We start from the raw sequence: 27,900 nt of genomic DNA on the forward strand, positions 1-27,900 counted from the left end.
TGGACAACTTGGATTCTTCTCTTACTTAAGAAGGATTTAATTACATTATGTATTCTTCCAGTAATACCATATGATCTGATATTCCTGAGAAGAACATTGTGCCATACCCTATTAAAAACCTTAGATATATCTAGGGCTACCGCTCTTCCCTTCTCTACTTTGTCTAGTGAATGGTATATATTATTAGAGATTACAGTTAGGATATCGGCTGTGGAACGGGCTTGCCTAAATCCATATTGTTGGTCGATCAGAAGTTTAGCAGCTGTAAGATGATGGACTAGGGCTTGATTAATTATGGACTCAAATATTTTGGCAAAAAGCGGGAGGAAGCTAATGGGGTGATAATTTAATGGGTCAGTTCTTTTGCTAAAATTCTTGAAAACTGGTACCACAGAAGCAGTTTTCCAGCAGTCAGGAAAGCAAGATTCATTAAGGCATTTGTTGTAAAGTTTAGAGAGAACTTGAGCAACCTCAGTGGAGCATTTTTTTTAAATAATATAGCCAGGATGAGATCGGATCCACATGCTTTCAAGTGATTTTCATCTAGTATGGCATCTGTCCACAAAGGAAAGTCAGGAGGGAGTGGTTTACTGGGTCCAGTGTGGAGTTTGAGGTAAACCGACTGGCAAGCATGTTAACCTTCCCGATTGCCATGCAAACAACCTCATGTATGCTTGATAGTGGGGGAATTATTGACTGCCCATTATTTACTACACTGTTGAAGAATTTCCAAAAGTCACAGATTCCTAATTTCTGTGCTTCCATGTGTTTTCTGGTGGTTTCATTATATTCTTTCTTAGCTGTCGTTATTTTGCTCTTACAATTACTTCTAGCTTCTATAAACTTCTGTCTGTTTGAACTGGACTTATGTCAGTTAAATCTGTGGTACACATGCTGCTTTTGAGCAATGGCAGCTGCACAAGTAGAAGTAAACCATTAGGGAGAGTGGGGCTTGCTTATAGAATTTACGCGTAGGAACATGTGCTTCAATTGCAGTTTTGAACCATTCAGTAGTCTCATTTGTACACTGTTCAATGGGAAGAGAAAAGATATCTCCCCCGGGGGTATCTCTGATGAGATCCTTGATGGCTTCTTCCCAGTCAGCCTTTTTATAATACCTCATTGTTTTGAGCATTTGCTCTCTGATTATCCTGATGTTCTTCAATGTTTATTTATTTCCATTTTAATATGCATGCATGTTTAATGTGCTTCCTTTTTTCACCATATTATAGCTTCATAGACAATTTATATTAATTATTGGCAATACTCAAAGACACTATCATCAGCCAGAATGGCCCTACCAAAGCCAGGTACCACACCACAAATATATTCCTTCCCATCCCTTGGGAATTTCTTTGTAAAATAGATTATATTTTTTGTTTTAAAACAAGACCATTTTAGTTGTTATTTCTAACCCCTACACACATCTTTTTATTTTCTTGTCTTTTATTTTTGTGGGTTACAAGGACGTTGGTTTATTTATCTCCCATGGTGGGAAAATGTGACTCAAAGATCAGCAAAGTGGAATTTGAAACTAACACCAGAAAAGAAGAGCACTCTGGCCAAACACAAATTTCTTTGGCCGTCATATCAGCATTCCCCGGGTGGGGAACCTCAGGCGATTAGCAATAAACTAAGTCTTTCTCCAAAGGGTGATAAGGCAAAGCCTGGAAAAGTGGACTTATTCCTCAGATTGACAGAGAAGTCTTCCCAAAAATTGATAGAGACTCTGTCGACTGATTTTATATGGAAAAAGTTCAAATTCGGATACAAACTGATGAAATATTTAAGAGAACTTGATTTGTAGATGCACAATTTCTGAGATTTTTTTTCTTTTAAATATTATATTATTGATAATAAAAAAAACGCCTAAAAAACAATATACATTAGCTAAAAACAGTCTTTGTTTAGCAGACGCCATATTTTTTGACAACGTTCAGTAAATCTCGTTGTGTTCTCGTTTCGTGTCACGTCATAAATTTGCCACGTCGTCTTTTGAATCCAAATAACATTCTGAATTGCCCGTGCTTCAGTTTGCTCTTCTTAAAACCAGCAAAGATGACGGAGAAAATATTAAATGTGCTTAACAAATTTTATGATGAGTATATGTCGAATACTCCGAAGAAGCTGAAAATTGTAGATTCTTATTTACTTTATGTGTTTTTAACTGGAGTGATGCAGTTTCTCTATATTTTGGTGGTCGGCACATTTCCATTTAATTCCTTTTTGTCCGGTTTCATTTCTAGTGTTGGTTCTTTCGTCTTAGCAGGTAATTTTTATTTTTTATTATTGATTTATGACATGATTTACCGATTTCATTTTAAACGTGCTTTTTGTTTCCGATTTATTTCTGAATTAAGATATTTATATAAACGTAAAACTACGAAAACAAACCCTGCTTACCACGGTATGTGACTTGAGTTGGTTTCCTCCTATAACGAAGAAGTTTCGATACTTATGTAGAATACGGATCGTGCTGAAATAATGTTATTATTTAGAAATCCATTCCTAACACAAGAGGCGTTTTGGAAGTATTCTATACTTTCACCTAACAATAAACAAAAGATACCGTAAAAATCAAATGGGGGGGGGGGAAGAAGCATAGTCCGTATTTTGCATAAGTACAGAAGTTTCTAGAGAATATTAAATGCGTTCATTTTTTAACCTTCCAGTGAAAATTTAGAAAGCCCTTCTTAGCATGGGGAGGCTTTGTTACTATTTTCCTTGTAGGCAAAATAGAATGCACAAGCGATCCCTAGTGACATATCTCTGTCTAGGAATATGATTGATGACTTTTTTATACTTGTACACTACAAGTATCTAAAAGTCGGCGCTGTTTTACACAAGGTCACTGTGCAGAGGGAGACGACTCCATTTTACTAAGAGATTCGTTCATTTTCTTCATCTTTATTCATTATTTTCGTTTTCAACATCCTCAAAAACTTATGTCTTAATTTTCTAAGTTTTTTTTTTTTTTCTATAGTGTGGAAAGTCGATTGTCTGCCCCCCTTGCCGATCTTATATTCCCATTCCCAATAGGTGTCGCTAGCAGTGTATCATTCAAAAACAAGATGGTGGGAAGTTTTTCTTCGATAAAATGTCTCCTATTTGATTTTCTTAAATTAAAAGAACAAACTACTTGATCGATTTACGTGATTTTTGGAATGACATTTTCTACAGTGACAAGTACGTACATTATAAAGATTTTTTTCAGATTTTTATAGTAAAAAAGATTACTTGTGGACCATTTATAGACTTGCACCAAAGCATTTTTATTCGTTTATTTATTTATTTTTTTTGGGAGGGGTTAAATTATAAAACTTTAACAGGTGTTTCTGCAGTTTAATTTACCGTTTTTCCGTAAGTAACGCGCCGACATACACCAAGCAGAAGAACTGTTTAATTTTTCACAAAAATTCTGTTTACATTGGGGGTAGAGCGAGAGCGATGATGGACTATGGAGTTCTTCAACGCCAAAGCAGTACTAAATCACAATTTCCTCTTCCATCCTTTATTTTCGAGAAAAAAAAAAAAAATCTTACCATAGCATTTATTGGTGCGGGTGCGGTAAATATCCAGATACGCTACTACAGAACACCGACCACTCTAATTTGTTTTTTTATAGGTAATTGAGGTCGCTGACAACGAATCTGATAGTCAAACTTGGGGCAAATTTACCCCTGAACCCACGAACTACTTTTCACCATTTTGCAGCTTCCGTTTATGCTACGCGCGCCCCAACATCACATCCGCCCCCCCCCCGCTCGTGCCCTCAATGTACACAGTAAAATCTTCGGAAAATGTTAAATGGTGTTCTAATTGGTAAATGTCGGTGCGTTACTTTTTGAAAATTTCTATGTTCCATTGTTCCAGGTAAAAAAAAACAAAACAGATAAATTACCCCCCCCCTACTCAAACTTGGAGTGCTTTCCTTTTCTTATTTTATTTCTTTTTCAGCTAATTTTAAATTTTCCACCCAGAAAGTGCTATAATGTATTTTTGAAAATTAAAAAATTCTATGTCCTGGGTAAAAAAAAAAAAAATCCCCCCCCCCCAACGTAGTTTGCTTGGTGAAGCCGTCGTTTACAGCGTGCATGCGCGTAGCAAGAAGCTGCAAAATGGTGGAAAGTAGTTCGTGGGTTCAGGGGTAAATACCATGCAAACGGTAAATTTGCCCCAAGTTTGACTATCAGATTCGTTGTCAGCGACCTCAATTACCTATAAAAAAAACAAATTAGAGTGGTCGGTGTTCTGTAGTATATTTACCATTTACTTACTGATCCTTTTCCTTTTTTTTTTTTTTTTTTTTTTACATAGGCATCAGATCACCACATTATCAAGGCCAATAGGCCACTCAAGGAGATGGGTTAAAGAGTGTACAGTAGAAATTGGACAATATAGTAATCATTAGTAATGAAAATTTGGTAAATTTGATAACTTATATGGAACGGCTCATCAAGAACTTATTTACGTTAGGCTTGAAGACAACCATATTGTAGTCAGCCGGAAAGCAGGAAAACGGAAGACAATTCCACAGGCGTGCAATTCTAAGAAAGAAGCTTTGTTCATGGAATCTACGTTTAGGTTTAGGCACAGATAAAGAGTGGGGGGAATTATTGATAGTGTTTACAGCTAGACGAGTGTTTCTTGTGAAAGTTTGGCGAGGGGGGACCATAGATTGAAGCTCAGTCAAACACTTTCCATGAAAATAACGATACATCAGACAAACTGGCAACATCTCTTCTGTGAGATAGAGGTTGCAAGGAAGAGAAAAGAGCATCTCCTACAAGGCTACGAAATCTATTTTGAACAAGTCCTTTCTAGCAGCTCCTGCCCATATGTGGCAACAGTATTCCATCCTTAGACGTACCTGGCTCTTATATAGAGAATAGCGTCAGCAGTGATCGATCTACCGGATCGATAGAAAGATTCCACCATTTTTCCAGTGGCCTTGGCAACAGGTTTGATGCATGTGTTCCATTTAAGATCAGGAGTAATGGTCAAGCCCAGAAGCTTGTCAAAACTTGAGGCCTCCTGAAGACGAGAGCCATTCATTTCAATTGATGTCAGATGTGGATCAGAACGTTGATGTAAAGAGAGAAGCCTGGTTTTAGATGCATTAAAAGTAACCAGCCACTCTTTTCCCCATTGTACTATGTGCTCAAGATCAGAGGAGAGAGAATTGGAGAGAACTTGGTCGTTTACTGTCTTAGATGTGCTACCATAAATGGTAGTGTCGTCAGCATAAATGTCTACAAATGATGTAAGGATGTGATTTGGAAGATCATTAATGTAGATCAGGAAAAGAGTTGGGCCCAGGATGGACCCCTGAGGGACACCGGCATTAATACTGTGAGCTTCTGATTTTTGCCCCTCAACTACTACTCTTATGAACCTATCAGAAAAAATGATTTAATAATTGAGAAGACTTTTTTTAAATCATATTTCCAAGTTTAATTAAAGGTTTGTATGTTTTTTTTTTTGTTTTTTTTTTTAAATTCAATTGTACACTAGTACAAATCACCCACCTCTCCCCATGTTAAGAATGGCTTTTTAAATAACGTTATTATTTCAGCACGGATCAATAAGTGCATGTGTATCCATTTATTTGTTATTTTTAAAGTAATACCCCCACCCCCCACATGTTACCTTACGCCACAACAGAACACCGACCACTCTCATTTGTTTTTTAGGGGTATTCGAGGTCGCTGACAACGAATCTGGGTACTTGTACAGTAAGGACTGCCAAAATTCACCACAGAATTACCCCGATGTAACTTTATTATAAATTAATATTATCAGTGTAACTTTTGTACGATTTAAAAGGGCAAAATAAACCAGTAATTTTTGGCCCTCTTGCCCTTTAGGCAAGATAATGCCATTGAATTGATAGAGAAATTATGACGTCATTTTATAAATAAACAATTTCTTAATTTTTTACGCGTAATTTTAATTAATTAGAAACGATAAAAAGATACAATATTGAAATTGACAGTATTAGAAAACAATTTTTTTTTAAATGAATGATAGTTTTAGAAATAAATAAATACATGCATGATAAAAAAGTACTTTTTTTTATTTAGTATAAAACAGGGTTTTTTTAACCAACCAAAGATAATTATAACTGATATTGTTTGTTCTCTGATACATATTATACGCGGAAATATTTAATTTAATATAAAATATAGTTTAAAATAAAAGTAAAATAGTTCACTATAAGTCAGCGATCGAATTGCTTCTACATTAATTATTTTTATTATTAAATACTTATTTACAATGCTTTCAATTCTTAAATTCTATCTGAACTTTAAAAAATTCTTTTAACTGGAGAACTAATTAACGTTTTTTAAATTTAAAATAAAAGTAAAATAGTTCACTATAAATCAGCGATCGAATTGTTACTTAAATGACTAACTTTTAAAAATGCTTCTACATTAATTATTTTTATACTATTATTAAATGCTTATTAAATTCTTTTACAATAATTTCAATTCTTAAATTCTATCTTAACTTAAAAAATTTTTTTTTAATTCTAAAAATACTATTAATTATTAAATACTTAGTTATTAAATTCTTTTCCAATTCTTTTTCAACAATTTCAATTTTATCAATAGTTCATCGTAATGACGTCATAATTTCTCTATCCAATCAAATTGCATTCTTTCAACCGGTGTCAGACGACTGCTGTTCCTTTTCTATCTTCCTAATTTCCAGTTGAATTTTTTACCATTTGGTAAATGTTTATTTTAACTACAACAGAACACTGACCAATAAAATTTGTTATTAGGTTTTCGGGGTCACTGACAACGAATCTGATATTCAAACCTGTCGCAAATTTACCGTTTGCATGGTATTAACCCTTGGACACTTGCACTATTTTGCGCCATATCACCGTATTCGTTAATGCTATGCGTGCGCAGTTCTTATTGAAATGCACATGCGCGTAGTCATGTGATCTTTCACACGGTGCTTATGGATACATGGCGGATATTTTAAATGACAGCACCCCACCTGCCCCCCCTGCCCCCCCCCCTTCCCATGTAAACAGAATTTTTGTGAAAAATTAAACGGTTCTTCTCCTCGGTTTATGTTGGCGCGTTACTTAGGGAAAAACGATAAATGGGGGAGGGGGCGCCTTACCTACGGTAAATTAAACTGCATAAGCACCTGTTAAATTTTGTACAAGTTCTATAATTGAATATCCCTCCCCCTAAAAAAAAAAAAATGAATAAAACTAAAAATAAACCGCTTGTGAAAACTTTATTTAAATTTTTTTTTTGTTTAGATCAGTTAAAAAGCATCAAAAACTACGTAACACAGAAAAATGAACCACATTTCTGTTTTTGAAAACTTTCTGGTTATTTCAAATGTTTACTAAAAAATTCTTCTGAGATGTGACAAGTCATTTTACTACGCGCGTGCATGCATCATGTAAAAATAGCATAAACGAAGATGAGATGACACAAAATAGTGCGAGGATTCAGGGGTTAATACCATACAAACGGTAAATTTGCGACGGGTTTGAATATCAGATTCGTTGTCAGCGATCCCGAAAACCTGTATTTGTCGCTCGCCGCATGTGGCTTAGTCTTTTTCCTATAACATCTTCGGGGGGGGGGAGAAATGCGTTCAGCAGTAAATGAATACTATCCCGCAGTCAAAACTTGACCTCATTTAAAACGGGCACCTGCTAAATCCAAGTAATTAAATAAATTCAAACGTGTTTCCGTTAGCATCTTGTGGTGGAGCAATGGGTGACATCGCACGTTTTTTTTTTTGTTTTTTTTTTCACACACTTTAATTTACAACTTCAAGGTTTCAGGTTCGATCCTCATACTTACTTTTTTTTTTTTACCCCCCCCCCCCCCCCAAGAAAAAAAAAACACCCGGGCAATGCCGGGTACCCCTCTATATATATTAAAAACGAAAATGTATGTTTGGATATCTGCTAAAAACTTTCAACAGACGCAACGAAAATTCACAAACTCGGTATCACATCGAAGCTCCATCCTTTGCTCGAAAAATATCGAAAAATTGGCCAAAAACGTTAACTTTCGCCTCGAAATCGACAATTTTCGACGGGGGGAGGTCAACAAAAACGGTCCTCTCGTGACAATGATCGATTCTACGCATGCATCAGATGACGTCGTGACCTGATTTACTTTAAATAGTTGAAAAACCGAACAAACTTCATGTACGTCGTTTTAGCTCAGTTGCTTAAGGCCTTGGTTCATTATCTGAAAGTTTTGGGTTTGAATCATGGTGTGAGATTTTTTTTTTTTTTTTTTTAAATATTAAATCAGTGTTATTTAAGCCATTTTTCACGTAACGCTGGTTTTTCTGTTTTTTTTTGTTTTTGTTTTTTACTTCGCTTATTCTTAGCGACACCCAAAAAACACCCGGGTACCCACCGATTTTTTTAAATTTTAATATCGAAACAGGCTTATTTAAGCCATTTTTCATGTGTTCGTTTTCTGTTTTCATCGTTCGTTTGCCTTACGTTAGTTTTTTTTTTTGTGTGTTTTTTTTTCCCACTTAAGTGTTAACGTTTTCTTTTTTTACTTCGCTTATAACAAACAAACCTTCGTCGTTATGCTCGACGACTTCCGGCCACGCACCTGTCAATTTCGTTCTTAAATAAATTCAAACATCTTTCACTAACTCATTCTGGCTGGCCGATTTTATTTTCAAACTTCGCATCAGGGCTTCGGGTTCGATCCTAACCCCCCCCCCCTCCGAGTTCTTATTTATTTAACACCACACACACTTACCAACACCCGTATAACCCTAACCCCCCCTTCTCAGAGGGCCGGGCTGCATCCGTAGCTATCCTAGTTCACGGGAGCATACTTGTGATGTACTTCTGGCCGTGTTCGTCGCTCCCAGCTCACAGGACCATAGATGCAACCCAGCAGGGCTACATTCTTACTTATCTAGTGGTGGACCCCTCAAGGGTGACCAGACTCTCACTGGTCACTGGAAAATATCTTCTGCTGCTCAGGGCACGCGAAATGTGCATGACCCTAAGTCCGTGTGGCAACATTGTCGATTTCGGTCGTCACTCTGGCTTCGTGCTGGATCCAGTCTGTCTCCTTCATTATCTGGCGTCAGGGCATACCTGAAATAAACTGCATTTTCATTCAGGCTGGCAAATCGAGAAACAAGGAAAAACTCTGGGACATTTTTATATAACGAAACAAAATAATTATTCATAAATCGTTTTACACTTGTTTAGTCGAGTTCTTTGATTCAAGCTTCATGATGCAGGTTGTATACTTAAGTTCCACTAATCAATTTTCCAGCTAAGAACAAGAGCTTTTCAACTTAGCTCTTATGAGGGTTCGACCCCCCCCCCCCAGGCGGGATGAGAGCGATGTGGACGCCTCGAATGCCAGGCAGTGAAAAGGGCCACTAACTCTAAAAAGCCAATCGTTTTTATCAAATCAGAAGTCCCTCCTTCCACCCTTTTGGAGTTCTTTCTTTTCTCTTCCCTTTCTCTCTTTCTCTTCGTTCCCTATTAATCTTATTCTTTTTCTTCTCTCATAAGCTCCTTTCTCTATCCCCTTATTTTATATTCTTTTCATTTCCTCTTTTCTTGTGAACGCCTTCTTCGTCTTTCGTGACCATATCTCTCCCTAGGTTCAATTTTATTTATTTATCTGTTCAACTTATCACTGGCTTGGTGGCTTGGTAGTTAAATACAACAGGTGGATCCAAATAACATCTCCCAGACCCCAAAGCAGACCTTTTGAACCCAAGTCATTGTACCTGTCTCACTCAATTAGCAGCTAAAATTCATTTTTACCAAATCCAACTAGAAAAACAATCTCTTGTTCCACGAATCCTATTATCAGATTTTATATTTTCTTTTCATTGTGGATAGAAATCTCAAACATCTGTTTTTCCTTGACCAAGTGTCAGCATGCCCCCCCCTAACCATACCTCATCCTCTCCCATCTTCTCTTCCTCTATTTGAAAAGCAAGATCATCTGGTGTCGCCAGGGATCTCGTCATACCCGGGCAACGCCGGGTACCCCCGCTAGTCTATAAATATAAAAGCGAAAATGTATGTATTTTGAATTTTCCAATACATCGGTAAACACTGCATGTTTATCGAGCTGAATAAACATCTTACATTGAATAAAAACACAAAAAATATATCCAGAGGTAGAAAAGTAACTTATCTTACCTTTGATAACATTTATTTGTTATATATTTGTTTTTTGACAACTTTTTCGAATCTGTGTACAGTAATACAAACCCATCGTTGGTTTTCTCGTCCTAAATTATGAGATGAAAAAATAATTCCTCTACAATTATCGGTGCATTTTCATTTTTTGTAATGTAAAAAAAAAAAAAACAACTATGACATGAAAACAAAAACGATTCTCATAATAATCGCGTAAAGACTACATTTTGTATTATTAATGTTATAAACTTTGCTAGATTAAAATAAAAATTCGTCGCAGCTCTTGTTTTAATTTGATAAAAATATTGTTATTAGTAGCGAGTAGTATTGAGATGAAAAAAAATATTGTTATTAGTAACGAGTAGTATTGAGATGAAAAAAAAATATCGTTATTAGTAACGAGTAGTATTGAGATGAAAAAAAATGAACGTTATTAGTAAAAGGAGTTGTCTCCCACTGCACAGTGACAACTTGTGTAAAACAGCGTCAAACACTGTTTTTTTTTTTTTTTTTTTTTTTTTTTTTTTTTAGCTAAATAAACATGTTACATTAAGTAAAACACTAAAAAAGTATCCAGTTAGCTGGAAAAGTAACTTATCTTGTCTTTGATAACATTTGTTACATATTTGTTTTTTAGGTACCTCCAACGCGCGCACCACAGGTTTAACCCCCTCTTCCTATATGTAACATGATGTAATTGTAATTTAATTTTATATTATCATCCTAACTTTTTTACCATTTAATAGGAAAAGCTTCAAATAAATTGCTAAAAAAATTTTTTACAGCATACAAACATTATGAAAATGTGAGACAAAAATCGTGTTTACATTATCGACGCTTTAAAACAACGTTCCTATGTAGTGACGTTTTTTTTTAAGCCGTTCAGTTCACACACACCATGTTTTAAAAATCTAGTAAAAATCAAATAATAATCATATTTTCCTTAAATTTTCAATATTCAATCATTATTAAATAAACTTGCATATTAAAAGTAGGTTTTCGTTAAATATATTAGCAGAAATATATATATATTTTTTTTAGGTGTTTTACCTCCCCCCTATATTTCATGGACCGAAAACTAAGCAAAATAAATGTGGGTTGATAAAAGTTTCAACATTTTTTTAAAGCTGAAAAGATCAAATAATTAAAAAAATAGTAATTTTATATATATATATATATATATATATATATATATCTCCTGTTATTTATTTCACTTACCTCAAATAAAATTATACATAAATTCAATATTATGTTAAAACAACAAAAAAAAAAAAACTTTCTGGATAATTTTTTTCTCGGTAATCGAATTACAAAAAAAAAACAATTCTAAAAAATTAGATTTAAAAAGCTTTATATGATATTAAATTTAAATATTACGCGATATGAAGTTTAATAACAGGTTTCCAATAATAAAAAATATATTCATATAAAAGAATATAAGATTATTGAGATAATAAAAATTGTAAATCCAAAATCAACTTTAAAAAAATTCGTTTTGATTTTATTTAAATTGATAAAGAGTGGTCCTTATGTTTGGCGCTTTTTTTCAAAAGTGTACGGAGGCTTTTAAAGAATATTATTTTTAAATATATGTGTCAACAGAATACATTAAAATTAATTTTATTTTATTAACTCTAGTCTGTGTAGTTCATTAATAAAAATGTATTTGTTTTACAAAAGGTAAGTTTTATATTATTTTTTTATCCATAGCAAAAAAAACAAAAAACTTCCATATATAATTATAACGCGAATGCTTATCCATAGAAATTAACACAAACACGAAATGCTGACGTCATAAAATGTGTACTACTGACGTTTTACACATCGCCGTGGAGGTACCTATTGTTTTTTGACAACTTTTTCGAATCTGTGTATAGTAATACAACCCCCCCCCTTTTTTTTTTTTTACGACCTGTCCCAGTAGGTGTATAAGAATTTTGGGGGAATTTTTGACACCCCTAACACAAAACTGCGAATAAAGTATAAAAAATTTGTAATTTCTCTTTTTAAAGTGGGTCTATTTTCTTTATGGAATATACTTCCAAAATAAACTATTAAAGTTGTTTAAAAAAAATAATAGAAATATTTATTTTTTTAAAGTGTTTACAAAGTGCCGGCACGCCTTCAACAGCCTTTTTTTTTTTTTTTTTTTTTTTTTTTTTAACGTAATGAAATCAATTGAATTTTACGAGTTAAATTTTTTTTTTCAATTTTTAAACTTTAAAAACGTATCAATTTTTTTCTAATTTGATCAATTTTTACAATATTTTCAGGGTCAATGTGAAATTTTATGCTCTTTCCAATAAACCAAATATAATATTTTAGACAAACTTAAAAAAAAAACAATTACCCCCCCCCATTTTGAAATATACTATTAAAATTTTAATAATTAATTTACTCACCAAAGTTTTATATATCACAAATTGAAGATAAAAGATCAATAAATAAAATTTTCTAATTTAAAACAAAGGTATTTTTTGGGAAATTTTACCGTAAAGTCCAAAGTTTTTTTTTTTTTTTTTTTTTTTTTTTTTTGTAGTGGAAGCTTATGTTATGCTTAGAATGTCAAGTAAATATCGGACGCTTACGACAATTTTTTTTCTGTTTCATTCAATGTTTTTTTGTTTTTGTTTTTTTTTCTTTTTTTAGATATTAAAAAAATTCACTCGATAAATATATCAATCAAAAACTCATGTATTTCATTCAGATAATAAAAAAAGAATAAAAAAATCGGTCGACTTTTTTTTTTTTGTTTAACGGCAAAAACTTAAGTGAATGTGTTCAGTTTTTAACTACGGAGGCACCAAAATATTAATTTTGGTTTACAGCACGAAATAAAGAGATATTATGTCCCTTTAAAGCCACCGGAATATAAAGGCAAATAAGATCAGACTTGTCTCCCTTTATTTGAACAGTTAAAAAAAAATCTGAGCTTGCGTTTTTTTTTTTTTTTTTATCCTTGTTTAAAGTATTTTATTTAAAATGGACATGGAATATAAGTATAAATATGGATAGATCCTTAACAATTGAAGTACTCATCGAATAGTAGTTTTTATAGGTAAGTGATTGATTTTTTTTTTTTTTTTTTTTTTAATAATTTTTATAATCGAAGTAAAATTGTTGATTTTTCTTTAAATCTTTTTAAAGAAAACCGATTTAAAAAAAAACAAATATTGCATAAGTTGCTATTAAACCTGTTATTTTAAAAAATTTTTAGTCTTTGCTCCTTTAATTAAAAAAAGAATTAGGGTTTGAATTACATTTTTCAAGAAGTTATAAGCTCCGAAAGACAGTAAGTCTAAATGTTCCAGTTTTTACCACGAATTTTTACTGACGATTTCTGACACTGCTACTGCCCCAGCGTAATATAAACACCCCAACCACTCCATGTTAAGAACAGATTTTGCCCGCCCCCATCCCCATGTTAAGAACCGCTTCCGAGGTTGGGTGTTTATTCCGAAAGCCGTTAACACGGAAAAGTTGGCAGATTTGCCGTTTAGTTGAACAAATAGCCTCCAACCCTGTTATGGAAAAAAGGGACACATTGTGTCGTCACCGATATATTTTGTTTGTTTGTTAAAGTATAATTTATTTTAGATTAACCAGTGAACCACATTGTATAACATTTAAAATGATTAAATGTGTTTTTTATAATTTAAAAGTTTTATTGTATAATTAAAACGTTAAAACATTAAACAATACATATTAATTAATATGTAGGTGCTAGTGCACTTACTGAACCGCGCTATTTTTTAAATTGTATTTCCAAGTTTAAAGTTTAAAAAAAAGATTTTTTTTATTTTATTTTTTAATTTTTTTTATTCAATTGTAAGGTAGAGAATAGGTACAAAACACCCTTCTCACCCCATGTTAGGAATGGCTTTTTAAAAAACCTTATTTCAGCACAGATCAATAAGTGCACTAGTACCAATATGTATTATACATATATATTATTTAATAATAGTATATATTAATATACATTTAATTAAGTATTATATGTTGTTTTAACAAATAAGAAATGAAATATGAAATTTTGGTACTTGTACAGTTTAGTCAAGACATTAAAAAAATGAAAATATCATAAAAAGGTCATATTGCACGTATCCTTTATTTCTCTGAAATTCTCTGAAAAAAAATTTCACTTAATTTCATCAAGTATATATTTTTTTTTTTTTTTTTTTTTAAGGAAGAAAAGCTAGTATTAAAGATGGGGAGGGAGTATTGGCGCTTTACATGGAGTTATCTTCCCATGGCTTGTTCAGCAAATTTCACAATAGCTGACTTCAAAGCACTCTCATAAGAACATGTTTTTTAAAAAAAAAACCTACTTGATCAAATTAAATGAAACTTTTTTCAGAGATCTTCAGTCCAAAATAGATGCGTACAATATAACTTTTTTTTTTTTTTTTTTCGATATTTTAATTTTTTTAATGTCTTGACTAAACTGTACAAGTACCAAAATTTCATATTTCATTTCTACCGAAATTTTAAAATGATTAAATGTTTTATTTTATGATTTTAAAATTTTAAAACCTTGAACAATACAAATAAGAGTTTGATTTTACATTTTTATATTTGTTCTTATTTTTGGTGCTAATACACTTATTGATCTGTATTTCCAAGTTTAAAGTTTTGATATGCTTTTTTTATTCAATTGTAAGGTACAGAATAGGTACAAAACACCCCTCTCCCCATGTTAAGAATGGCTTTTTAAATAATAATGTTATTTCAGCACAGACCTATAAGTGCACGAGTACCTAAAACTTTATCTTGCATTATTTCTTTATTTGTAAAACAATGTGGTTAATTTTAATTGAATTTTAATCACAGGATTACATTTTCAATAGTCACGTTAATATAAACAAATTCTGTTTATTCCACTGGTTTCGATCCGTGTCTTTTTAAAAAAAATTTTTTATAACAGGATTCGAGGTTATTTGTACAATTAAACAGCAAATCTACCGGGAAGTTGGGGTGTTTATAATATGCTGGGGCACGTTGTAAGAATTTACAAAAAAAAAAAAAACAATTTATGATACCGAACAAACTGTAGTGACTACCGTCGGTAGTCATATTTCGATTCTTAAGAAAAGATAGTATTAAAGACAGGGAGGGAGTGTCGGCGCTTTAAACTGAGTCAAAAGGACTCTTCGCAGACCAAAGCAAGTTGAATTCGATTGAATATTGCATGAGTGGTTTGTAGCAAAACGGAATGAAGGTGTAGCAATATCTGGGCCCATGTTAATTGCTAAAGCAAAATCTCTTAAGGAAGAGTTGAATATCGCAGAAGATATGAAATTCAGTGAAGGCTGGCTTAGGAGCTTTAAGAGTAGACCTGGTATAAGACAACAATATCAGGTGAAAACGGTCTGCTGATACACACGCAGCATCAAATTATTGTGACAAATTCAAGACGATAATTGCCGATTATGGTTTAGCAACAGAGGATGTTTACAATGCTGATAAGTGGCGTAAATTGGAAGTGCTTACCTACAAAAACATTAGCCGGATCCGAGGAGCAGAAAATAAAAGGATTCAAATTAAATAAAGACTAACAGTGATGGTATGCGCTAATGCTTCTGGAACTCATAAACTTAAGCTTCTTGTCATCGGCAAATCAAAGTGTCCCCGAGCATTGAAAGGAGTTTCGCCTTTGCCAGTATCCTATTATTCTTCACGAAATGGATGGATGAATCAACAGTTGTTTAAAAAATGGTTTTTGCAAGAATTTTTGCCAGTTGTCCAGAGGCGTTTTCTTGAATTAGGTAAACCTGATTCAAAGTGCTTGCTTCTGTTGGACAATTGTAGAGCACATCCTCCTGAGTCAGAACTAGTGTCATTTTGCGGGAATATTTTTGTGTGCTACTTACCCCCTAATGTGACTTCTCTCATCCAACCTATGGATCAAGTGATTATTTGGAACTTAAAATGTTTCTACAGAAATGATTTCATGATGAATATGATAAATAGTACCGTGAGTATAAGCAGTTTTCAGCGCCATTTTACTATCAAAGATGCCATATTTTCTCTTGCAAGTGCATGTTAACAAAAGCATGGGGTAAATTATGCCCAGTGCCAAAGGCTTCTGAACTGAAAAAAATCAAAATACATCTGATCTAGAAAAAATTCTTGAAACCAAACAGTTACCGACCAACCACGCTGTTCTTAAATCACTTAATGCAAATGATGTTGAAATGTGGGTGCAACAAGATGAGGAAACGACTGATCAATATCCTCAAGGAAGTAATGGTGATGAAAATAGCGACAGCTCCCATTCTCTTGACACTAATGTAAATAACCAAGAACACTCTGAGGAAGCAATATTATGGGATGATACAGAAAAGTCTATGGAAACGGTCATTAAATTTCTAGAAAAAAGTTCTTACTGAAGTGACAACTATGTTTTGCAAGCAATGTCACTCCGAAGAGATATAATCATAAAGAAGCTACAGAACAAAGAAAGCTAATCAAAAACCTTGATTCCAGTAAAGCAACCGGCCCTGACGGTATTCCAATTCCAATACTCAAAAAAACTTCAACCAGAACTAGCACCCATACTTACAAAACTGTTTAAACGTTGTCTTAAGGAGAATTGCTTCCCATCACCCTGGAAAATCTCATCAGTATGCCCTGTATTTAAGAATTCAGGTGATCGCTCATCCCCCTCTCAGTACAGGCCAATAAGTCTCCTGTGCGTCATGAGTAAGTTGCTGGAATCTGTGTTAAATAGAGAAGTAATCAACCATCTCAGCAAAAATAACCTCCTATGTGACATGCAATATGGTTTCCATTCTGCTAGATCTACAGCAGATTTGCTTACAGTTATATCTCATAGGATTAGCGAATCTCTCGACAGAGGCAACCTTTCTAGGGCAATTGCTCTTGACATATCAAAGGCCTTTGATAGGGTATGGCATAAAGGTTTACTTCACAAGATCTCCAGCTATGGTATAGCTGGAAATGTCTTCTCAATTATTAAATCATTTCTCTCTGATAGGTTCATAAGAGTGGTAGTTGATGCAGAAGCTCACAGTATATATCAGGGGTCCATCCTGGGCCCAACTCTTTTCCTGATCTACATTAATGATGTTCTAAATCACATCCTTACATCATTCGTAGACATTTTTGCTGACGACACTACCATCTATGGTAGCACATCTAAGACAGTAAACGACCAAGTTCTCTCCGATTCTCTCTCCTCTGATCTTGATCACATTGTACAATGGGGAAAGGAGTGGCTGGTTACTTTTAATGCATCTAAAACCAAGCTTCTCTCTTTACATCATCAACGTTCTGATCCCCATCTGGCATCAATTAAAATGAATGGCTCTCCTCTTGGGGAGGCCTCAAGTTTTGACAGGCTTCTGGGCTTGACCTTTACTCCTGATGGAATACGTACATCAAATCTGTTGCCAAGGCCGCTGGAAAAATGGTGGGAATCCAGTAGATATCTCACTGCTGATGCAATTCTCTATCTATATAAGAGCCAGGTAGGTCCAAGGATGGAATACTGTTGCCACATATGGGCAGGAGCTGCTAGAAAAGACTTGTCCTGCCTTGATAGGGTTCAAAATAGACTTTGTGGCCTGGTGGGAGATGTCCTTTTCTCTTCGCTGCAACCTCTATCTCACAGAAGAGATGTTGCGAGTTTGTCTCTGCTTTATCGTTATTTTCATGGAAAGTGTTCGACTGAGCTTCAATCTATGGTCCCCCCTCGCCAAACTTTCACAAACACTAGACTAGCTGAAAACATTATCAATAATTTTCCCCACTCTTTATCTGTGCCTAAACCTAAACATAGATTCCATGATCAAAGCTTCTTTCTTAGAACTGCACGCCTGTGGAATTGTCTTCAGTTTTCCTGCTTTCCAGCTGTCTATAATATGGTTGTTTTCAAGTCCAACGTGAACAAGTTTCTGATGAGCCGTTCCACTTAAGTTAACAAATTTACCGAACTTCCATTACTATCGATTACTATATTGTCCTTTTGACTACTCTACACTCTTTAACCCTTATCCTTGAGTGGCCTATCGGCCTTGGTAAGTGGTGACGCCTATGTAAAAAAAAAAAAAAAAAGACAGTTTTCCGGGACTCTTGGTTAAAAAATTCCTTTTATTTAAAAAATACATGGCATATAATATATAAATATGGACAAATTCTTATACATGAAGAATGATTAAACCTTTTATGATTTTAAAATTTGATCTTTGCTCATTTTATTGAAATAAAAATTAGGGTTTGAAATTACATTTTCATATTGTTATAAGTTTGTAGACTTGGAGTCTATTTAATCAAATGTTTGCAATGGCGACTTGCCCAAAAATTCTGATACACCTACGGCTACACTGTCGAACCACGGTCGAATGCGCCATGCTGTGTTATTTCATGTTTCTAAATGGATTTTGCCATACTATTTTATTTTTTAAGAATTTTTGGTCAATGTGCACTGGTTGTCCAACCTCCAAAAGGTGTTCATTCCGAAAGCCGTTCTTAACATGGGGAATACATTACATGCATTTTATTTTCAGTCTCCCCATAATCAACGTCTTTGCGTGGTCTTCCAGTGCACTTTCATCAAATTTTTGATAATCGCATGCATTTCTTTAATTAGTACGAATTAATGCAGTAAAAAAAAATGTAAAGATTTGTATTGTGTGTGCTCAGTAGGAGCAGTGTCAGAAATCGCCATTAAAAATGCGTGATAAAAACTTGAATAATTAGACACTATCTTTTGGAGCTTATAACTACTTAAAATGTAATTGAAACCCTAACTTTTTTTTAAAATTTGGTCTTTGCTCCTGTTATTAGGAGCAAAGACCAAATTTTAAAATAACAGGTTTAATAACAAAATATGCAATATATTTTTTTTTTTTTTTTTAATCAGTTTTCTTTAAAAGATTTCAAGAAAATCAAATTTTAACTAACTTTGAATATAATATATATAAATTCCAAAAATTCACTTACCTATAAAAAATACTAATCAATGTCAATTGTTAAGAATTTATCCATATTTATATTTTATATTCCATGTACTTTTTAAATAAAATAATTTTAAGCAAGGATTCAAAAATACCATGATATCAGATGGTCACAACTGGAAGAAAAGAGGGGACAAACGCCTCCCTTTCTTCCAGTTGAAAACTTCGGTGGCCAAAAATAAATCTCCCCTTTCTATTTCTGTCATGTGTTTGCTGTAAACAAAAGTTAGTCAATATGGGCAACCGTACTTGAAAAATGATCACATTTCACTTATCAGTTTTTGCCGTTTAAAAAAATTTCACTTGACCAATTTTCCATTTTTTATTCTCTTAAAAAAAAGTTTTTGATTTAATATATTTTATTTCTTTTTTATGGAGTGATTTCTTTTTTTTTTTTTTTTTTTTTTTTCTTAGATTAAAAAAAAAAAACATTGAAGCAGAAAAAATTGTAGGTGTTCAATCTTTTCAGGACAATTTTAAAAATGTAAACGTTACTTTGATTACCCATTGTAGCGCCAATGCTCTTCCATAGAAATTGACTGTAAACACACAAAATGATGACTTTGCTGTTAATGTGTACAATGGTGACATTTTACACAATGGTTTGGAGATGCCTAGTGCGCAGTTTCTAATACAAACCCATTTTGGAACCACTCAACGTTTTTTGGCAAAATTTTGAATTTAGCGGTTTTTTTTTTTTTTTTTTTTTTTTTTCTTAGAATTTTGCTTGAAATTTGCACTTTTCTGGTGGATTATTTTGTTCTTAAGCACTTATGTTACCGTGCTAATAAAGGAAAATAGCACTGTAACACAAGTACATAAGCACAAAATTTTTTTTTTTTGTTGTTATAGCCGGCAAAATAGAATGCTTGCCAGAAGACGAGTTTTGACTATAAAAGTAGACTTTTTTTCTTAACATGGGAAGGGTGTTTTGTAACTATTCTGTGCTTCCACCTAACAATTTAATAAAAAAAAAAAAAGATATTGTGAAACTTGAATTTAACCTAAAAAACTATTTAAAAATAACATGGTAATATGTGAATAAGCACTTTTTTTTTTTTTTTTTCAAAATTGTCGCCAACTTTCTACATAAATTTTGGTATTCCCCAAAATGGTCACACAACTGGTACTAATTAGGTTCAATGTTGTTTAATTTCAACAATTTTACGAGATACGCTGTGTCAACGTGATTTTGCTACGTATATAAAACAAATCCAACTACATTCATTCCAAAAAATACAGCTATTTCTTAAATAAACATTTTGACCTCTCTCTTTACTTAAAAATTCACCAAAAATCTTTCACTTTTAAAATTTTTTTTTTAACTTATGTTCATCCCTTACAAAGTATATCACCACTTGGACGTCTAGGAAAGATTAACAAAATATTTTTTTGTTACATTTAAACTTCTGCATATCAGTACAGCCAGGGAAGCAGGCAGTAGGAAGGGAATTCCAAAGGTAACCAATGACATAGAGTTAAGATGTATACTTAAACTCATTTCTGCCCATGTAGCTTGACATACACTCGCCTGAATTAATAAAAAAAACCTTTCAAAATCAGATGCATTTATGGTGGTAGAAACCCACCGAATAGATGTCATGAACATTTTGTTTTGTTATTTTGGTACTTGCTTAGTTTAAGACATTAAAAAAATGGAAATATTAAAAAAATATTTGTGTTTACGTGTAAAGTTTATGAAAAAAATTTGCTTTATATTATTTTGTTTAGAATGTGTTTTTTTGCAGAGGAAAGACCAATTGAATTGCAGCCATCTTGCCTATTTCACGGACGACGGGTTGTTTTAAATGAAAAGATATTAAAAAAAACAAAAAGATGCTGAAACTCTGTAAAATAAGTAAAAAAACTAAAATATTCATCAATCTAGGTATTTTTTCTGCCCATGATTAAAAATAATCTCATCGAATTTTGAAAAACTTTAAATGATAATTGTAGTTATCTCTCCTGGCACTCCCCCTCCTTGTCTGCTAAATAAGCAAGATGGCCACGACTCAATCGATCTCATTAAAATTTAATTTTCCACTGGAAAAAAAATACTTCATCAAATTAAGTGAAAATTTTTTTAGCGTAACTTAATTCTATAACGAGTATGTACAGTATAGTTTAAAAAAAATTTTTTTTATAAACATCTTGAAGTATTTTGAAGTGATTATAGTCTTCAGACATTGTGGACATTTTTTTTTCTTGTTCTTCTTTGTTAGCATTGAACATTACTCGTTTTTTGAACTGTATAAACATTTTACATAAAAACTTATCCAGATATCCAAGATAAGTTACTTTTCTATCTTTGATAATATTTATTTTTTGATAACTTTTTTGTTCGTCTGTGGATTGTAAAACAAACCTAAAAATACAGAAAACTTTATGACGTATGTATTTGTCACGGTACAAAGATATATATAATCCCAAAATTGATAAAGTGCGTACACTATACAAACTTTTTGTGTTTGCTTTACTTTTAATTTCTGCCATAAGTGCAATTCTGAATAAGCACCATAACTTTTAATTGAGCAGAGAAGTTTTGATTAAACTATCAACTCAGATTTCTTTGATACCAAGCTATCCTTGTTTTACAAAGACTCTAAAATATTCACAAATATCCTGTTTTTCCTATTTCTACAGATTTGAAATATATATGAAACATGTCTTAGTGATTATATGCCTCTGATTGTTCATGTCTTTGTTTCATGTTTTTTCACATTTAATTATAAAACCTAAACATTTTTCATTGAAAATATTTATCTGAAACTGGCTCATTCCAAAATTACCATCACCCAAATACAAAACCCTTAAAGAAATTTTCCAAAACTGGTGACCCCCCCCCCCCCCCATAGGGACACTCCAAATACATACTTGTGACTGATAATAAAATAGAAAAATGGCAGTCGTGAATCTTTTGACATAAGTTTTGCAGGACTAGATAATTTCAAATAATTCAAACTTTTGTGAGAGCCATTCTGCTGAAAAATAGTTTTTTTTTTTTTTTTTTTTTTTTTTTTTTTAATAAAACTATTTCATCACTTTACATGATTTTTTATTTTTTTTATTGTACAATATTTTCTTTCTGTTATGATTACGTACGTTTTTTTTTTTGAGGGCAAGATTTATAGACAAGCAACAAAGAAAAATCCGAAAGATGTTGCTAAAAATGAATGAATCTAATTGCTACTATCTTTTCTCTGCTTTATTTCGATTTGCTTGCTTTGTTACAATGCAAGTAAGTTTCGCAGGAACATATTAAAGTATTGGTTAAAACCAATGAAAATCGTTTCAAAATTAGCCAATGCGAGCTTAGAAAATCCTATAACACCTAGTCAACAAATGAGTTCTTCTGGATAACGTGCCTCAACTCTTTGCAAATGGCAGTATGCCTTCTTTGGAGGTGATAACATGATAAAAAAATTTTTTTTAAATAATACCCATCCTAGAAGACTGGAATATATCCCCACACTGAAATTTCTTTAAGCCTGCTGCTATATTTTCAGTGAACTCTGCCACCCAGAAGATAAACTTGCACATATACGCAACAAAATTTTAAAACAAACTTTCTGACACTTGTCTACTTCTTATTCAAAAACATTAAAATTTCTCAAACTTTGAGATATATATATATATATATATATATATATATATATATATATTGTTCGTTAATTCATGTTTTCTCGCTTCAATTCAAAAATTCAAAATTCATATTGAGTTAGCTCTAACTGGTGACCCATTCATAACATTCTTTTTTATTTGCTAATATAACTACATGTACATTAATTGTTAATTCTTGTATCAACATCTTTAGAAAAGTTTGGCATTTATTAGAATAGCCAATAAATTACCAATACCACACCATTTTTCTTTTAGATTATATAAACTCAAATCAAGCATTATCGAAAAGAGCATAAAAAAACAAAGAAATATTTCAGTTTTTTTTTTAAATCTGCCCATTAGACCATTCAAAGTATCAAAACGTGTGGTTTACTGGAAATTTTACCTTAAGTCAGTCCTATTCAAATACATATAAGCTTGTGACTGAAAATAGTAGGAAATTTGCACAATTTACAGACTAACCCATCTTATGATGAAATTTTGAACATATAATACCATGAAGGTTTAGTTGCTTTATTTACAACCATCTCACTTGGTAACTTGGACTAATTAGCATATTTCAGTTTCATTTTAATGGCTTTAAGTAGAAACAAAAAAAAAAATCAGCTAAGAAAAATGGTAAGTAAGGCTTTATCATAGGAAGTATTATTCTGATGGACATTATCATTTGTCATCATTACACCATGTAAAATCCAAGATGGCAACCAGGAAATGATTCAAAGAAATCTATCTATATATCTATAAAAGTGAACGTGTCTGTCTGGCTGTGTGTCTGTGTACATTTCCCTATGCAATAACTCTGTCAATTTTTAGTCTACAGAATTTGATATACAGGGTACTGAGATTTGGGAAAATCTGTGATCGGTTTTCAGCCAGAAATTTGTCTGTTAAGGGGTCAAAGTTCAACGATTTGACTATTGAAAACTCTACCAAACTCCTCCACCAATTTTGGGTCTAAACACTTGAAATTTTAGATATAGGTTTCTTGGACATGGATCTAACTTAATAACTTGATTTGAGCTCAAGACAAATGTTAAGGGGTCATAATAGGGGTCAAAGTTTTAAAAAAACTTGACCGCTTCGGTCTCTACCAAATTACTCAGACAATTTCTGATCTAAACATTTGAAATTTTACATAGAGTATTCAGAGATAGGACAAACTTTTTAATCAGTTTGGGTCGAAAATTTGAGTTATGTATGTTTGCATGTCCGCCTAAAACTTTCGACAGAGGCGATGGATTTTTACAAGATCAGTATCGTTTTGAAGCCAAAGCTTTCAGATGCCAAATATCGAAAAATTGGCTAAAAACATTAATATTTTCACCTTCAACTGGGCACTTTTCTACGAGGTGGGGGTGGGTCGCTTTTTTCCTCCAATATTTTTGAAAGTCATCCTCTCCTTTCAATTGTCTAGCATTAATTAAAACTTATGTCACTTCCGGTTTGGCAGTGGTTGTAACAGCAAAGACGTCGGGTTTCCCTGGGAAAATCTTAATCGGTTTTTGGCCAAAAATTGGACTTTCAAGAGGTCAAAGTTCAACGATTTGACCTTTTGAAAACTCTATTAAACTCCTCTGCCAATTTAGGGTCTAAACACTGGAAATTTTAGATGTAGGTTACTTGGATCAAACTTTTTAATTTGATTTGAGCCCAAAACAAATGTTAAGGGGTCAAAATTGGGATCAAAGTTAAAAAAATTTGACCTCTGCAGTCTATCAAATTACTCGGCCAATTTTTGGTCTAAACATTTGAAATTTTACATAAAGTGTATTCAGAAATAGAGCAAGCTTTCCAGCTGACTACAATATGGCCGTCTTCAAGTCCAATGCAAACAAGTTCTTAATGAGCTGTCCCACATGAGTTAACAAATTTACAGAATCTCTGCTACTAACGATTACTATGATTCTGATACTGTACACTCGTTAACCCTTATCCTCGAGTGGCCTCTGGGCTTTGATAAGTGGTGACTCCTATGTAAAAAAAAAAAAAAAAAAAAAAAAAAAAAAGCTTAATTGGTTTTTGGCCGAAAATTTTGCTGTCAAGGTTCAAAAGATTTGACCTTTGCAGTCTCTAGCAAAATATTCGGCCACTTTTGGGTCTAAACATTTGAAATTTTGCATAGTGTATTCAGACATGCAGCAAGCTTTTAAATCAGTTTTGGAGTGAAAGGTCAAAGTTGAAAAAAGTTGACCTTTACAGACTCTACCAAACTGCTCCGCCAATTTTGGGTCTAAACACTTGATATTTTAGATGTAGGTTACTTGGAAATAAGTCAAACTTTTTAACATATGTGTGCACATAACGTTATGAACAGTACATAGGGCCCGAGCAAAGCCGGGCTTAACTGCTATTTATTAACAAAATATGGCTTGTAACATATGAAATTTTGTACAGATTACAATTGTTTTCAAGTTCATTAAACTAATTAGCATAATTAAATTTCATTTTAATGGCTTCAATTCAATGTGACAATTATGCGAGTTTCTAAGACCATTTTGTATAATTCTTTATTTTTAAATCATTGTGGAGATTTAGACATTGCAGACTTTTTTTTTTTTTTTTGTTCGCAAGTAATGCTCGACACTACTTGTTTTTTAAACAGAATAAACATTTACAACACCAAAAATTTATTGAGGTAGATAGAAGAGTAACTTGCCTTTGTTAATATTTGTTTTTTGACCACTTTTTCATACCTGTGTGGATTGTAAAACAAACCTAAAAGTTATTCTTTTGCTTGGATAACTGGTTTGTGTATTTTAACTCCTTTAAAAGCATGGTCATTGTTGGTTATTCTTTTTCAAGGACTTTTTTTTTTTTATTTTTTTAATGTTCTTTTCCTTGCCATAGTTAAAAACTTAATAAAAATGAATATTTTGTAAATTAGTTGACAAACTCTTTGTTTACAGAATTTTTGTGCTTGCCACAGCACACAAAAATTTGCATGTTTATATGCGGTTATAGCTACTATCAACTTGTGCATAAGTTTTTATCCAATTATTTTCAAATTTTAGGATAAAATTAATATTTGCTATTAAATAGCGTTTGAACACAGTTTCTATCTTTACTTATAAAGATAAGTAAAGATAGAAACTGTGTTCAAACGTCAACTTTGGGATATTCTAATTTTTGACTGGTGACTGGAAATTGTCAAATTCTGTAGCAAAGACAATTTTTTTTTCCTGATTAGCTAAAACAAACTAGAAACGTCATCGACAGGTACGACTTCTGCTTCAAGTATTTATGTGAACACACCCCGACTGCTTATTTGCAAAAAGTGATCTACCACCAGTGGGCATATTATGCCGACAGGTTTTGTCTTTAATAGTCGGATTTAAATAGCGATTTCTTAAAATATACAAATCACAACAAAAATATTAAAATACCATTTCAAAGTAAATTTTATTGTGAATCCAGTTATATAAGTTTTATTTTGATGGACGTATGAGAAATGTACTTATTACTGATTTAAAGACTATGAGTGTTAAATTAAGTAGCAGTGTGCCTTGTCCAGCACTGAATGCTATGGTGTCTGGTATTGTGGTATAGTGAAAAAAGAAATAAACAATATTATCAAAGATAAGCTGCTTACTTGTGTTTAACTTATTTTAAAGATTTTTTTTCTTTTTATTTACTTAAAAACAAGGATGTTGAATTCGAACAAAAAATGATCTAATTAAATCCATAATCGAGCCTCGATAATCAATCAAAAATTAAACAAAGTACTGATAGAAACTTATCTAATAACTGTTACCACTTGGTTGAAAGTTTCGATTTTCAAGTTAAATTTGACTCCATCAAATGCAAGGATAAAAAAATGTAAATAAAAGCGCTTTAAAGCAAAAATAGGGAAGTAACATTTTATTGCTTTTGGTAAGTCATCTGTTGAAACTTTCCAATTTTCTTTTTCTTCATTTTAAATCGCCTCAAAACAACTACTTAAAAATAAAATCTCTAAAGCAAAGAATTATTGCTTAGAAGTTTTGACGTTCACACTTATCGTAAGCTGTTTACAATTGTTATTTTCTTCGTAACAAATCAAATATTGGCTTAGCCTTTTTCTGTTCAAATGTACTCGGACTAGTAAAAGCACAAATTCAGCAACAGAAAAATATTGACAGTGACCCCCTCTCTATTCAAACGCCTAGTAAATGTTTTGATCATATTTCGGATGTATTGGACTTGTATCCTTTGCCCTGACACAATATTAAATTACTAGTCTGATTTTTTTTTTTTTTTTTTTTTCCTGACAACAGGCAATGCTTAAACCATTGAGAAGTAAGTCAACCTGTTACTCAACATTAACATTGCTGCCAATAACTGAACAAACCATTTTCAAATCTATTTCTTGGCAAAACAAACTAGTTATATTTTGCAAATTCCTGAATTGTTCTGGGACTATGACTTGCAAGAACAACCTTTTATCTATCACTTTGCAACATGCTAAACAAACTCGACACCCAAATTTTAAAAGCTGACCGAAATAAGCTTGTGAAAAGTTTTTTTTTATCTGCTGTTAATTATAAATCTTTGTTTCTTCCAGTTTGTTTGCGGCTACAAGTGAATCCACAAAATAAAGGCGACTTCACAAGTATCAGCCCAGAACGAGCTTTGGCAGATTTCATCTTCGCTAACATCATCTTACATTTGGTGGTTATTAATTTTATTGGATAATAAACACATTTTAAGATGGCAAGTTCCAATTTAAGATTGTTTTTTTTTTTAATCAGAAAATGTTTGTCTGCTGCTCAATGTTTTTAGAAATTAAAACTAATAATTTTGATTTACTTACGCATGAATGAGAAGGCATTCATCTTTTCTAATTAATTATTCCAATTTTAATGTTTAATTGAATAAGTCTTGTAAACTGACTCAATTTTAACTTTTCTAATGTTTTCTATTTTTGAAAGACTGACTTAAACTGAGTGAAATTTAATTTGAAATTGTAATTTTATTCTCAAAACATTTAAAGATGAACTACCCCCCCCCTTTTTTTTTTTTTTCAGGAAATACAAAATCTGTGCCACAGGAAGGCTTGCTTTTCTTCATGCTGTTTTTCTTTCTTTGTCCAGTAAAAATTTTCATAAAAAAACTTAATCTTGTTTGTTTCAATTT

At 32.5% G+C, this 27,900-nt stretch overlaps 1 protein-coding gene across 1 annotated transcript; it reads left to right on the plus strand.

The window, feature by feature from the left end:
* The first annotated feature begins 1,969 nt into the window (after positions 1 to 1,969).
* On the plus strand, positions 1,970 to 27,882 carry LOC145258278 (dolichyl-diphosphooligosaccharide--protein glycosyltransferase subunit dad1-like). The gene is made up of 3 exons (XM_080116283.1): positions 1,970 to 2,269; positions 27,329 to 27,477; positions 27,792 to 27,882. Exons 1-2 carry the CDS (start codon positions 2,059 to 2,061, stop codon positions 27,457 to 27,459), a joined length of 342 nt encoding a protein of 113 aa, XP_079972409.1. The 5' UTR covers positions 1,970 to 2,058; the 3' UTR covers positions 27,460 to 27,477; positions 27,792 to 27,882.
* The last annotated feature ends 18 nt before the right edge of the window (positions 27,883 to 27,900 follow it).

This window comes from Euprymna scolopes, chromosome 33 (genome assembly GCF_053919585.1).
Source record: "Euprymna scolopes isolate OS-2025 chromosome 33, ASM5391958v1, whole genome shotgun sequence".
Lineage (NCBI taxonomy): Eukaryota > Metazoa > Mollusca > Cephalopoda > Sepiida > Sepiolidae > Euprymna > Euprymna scolopes.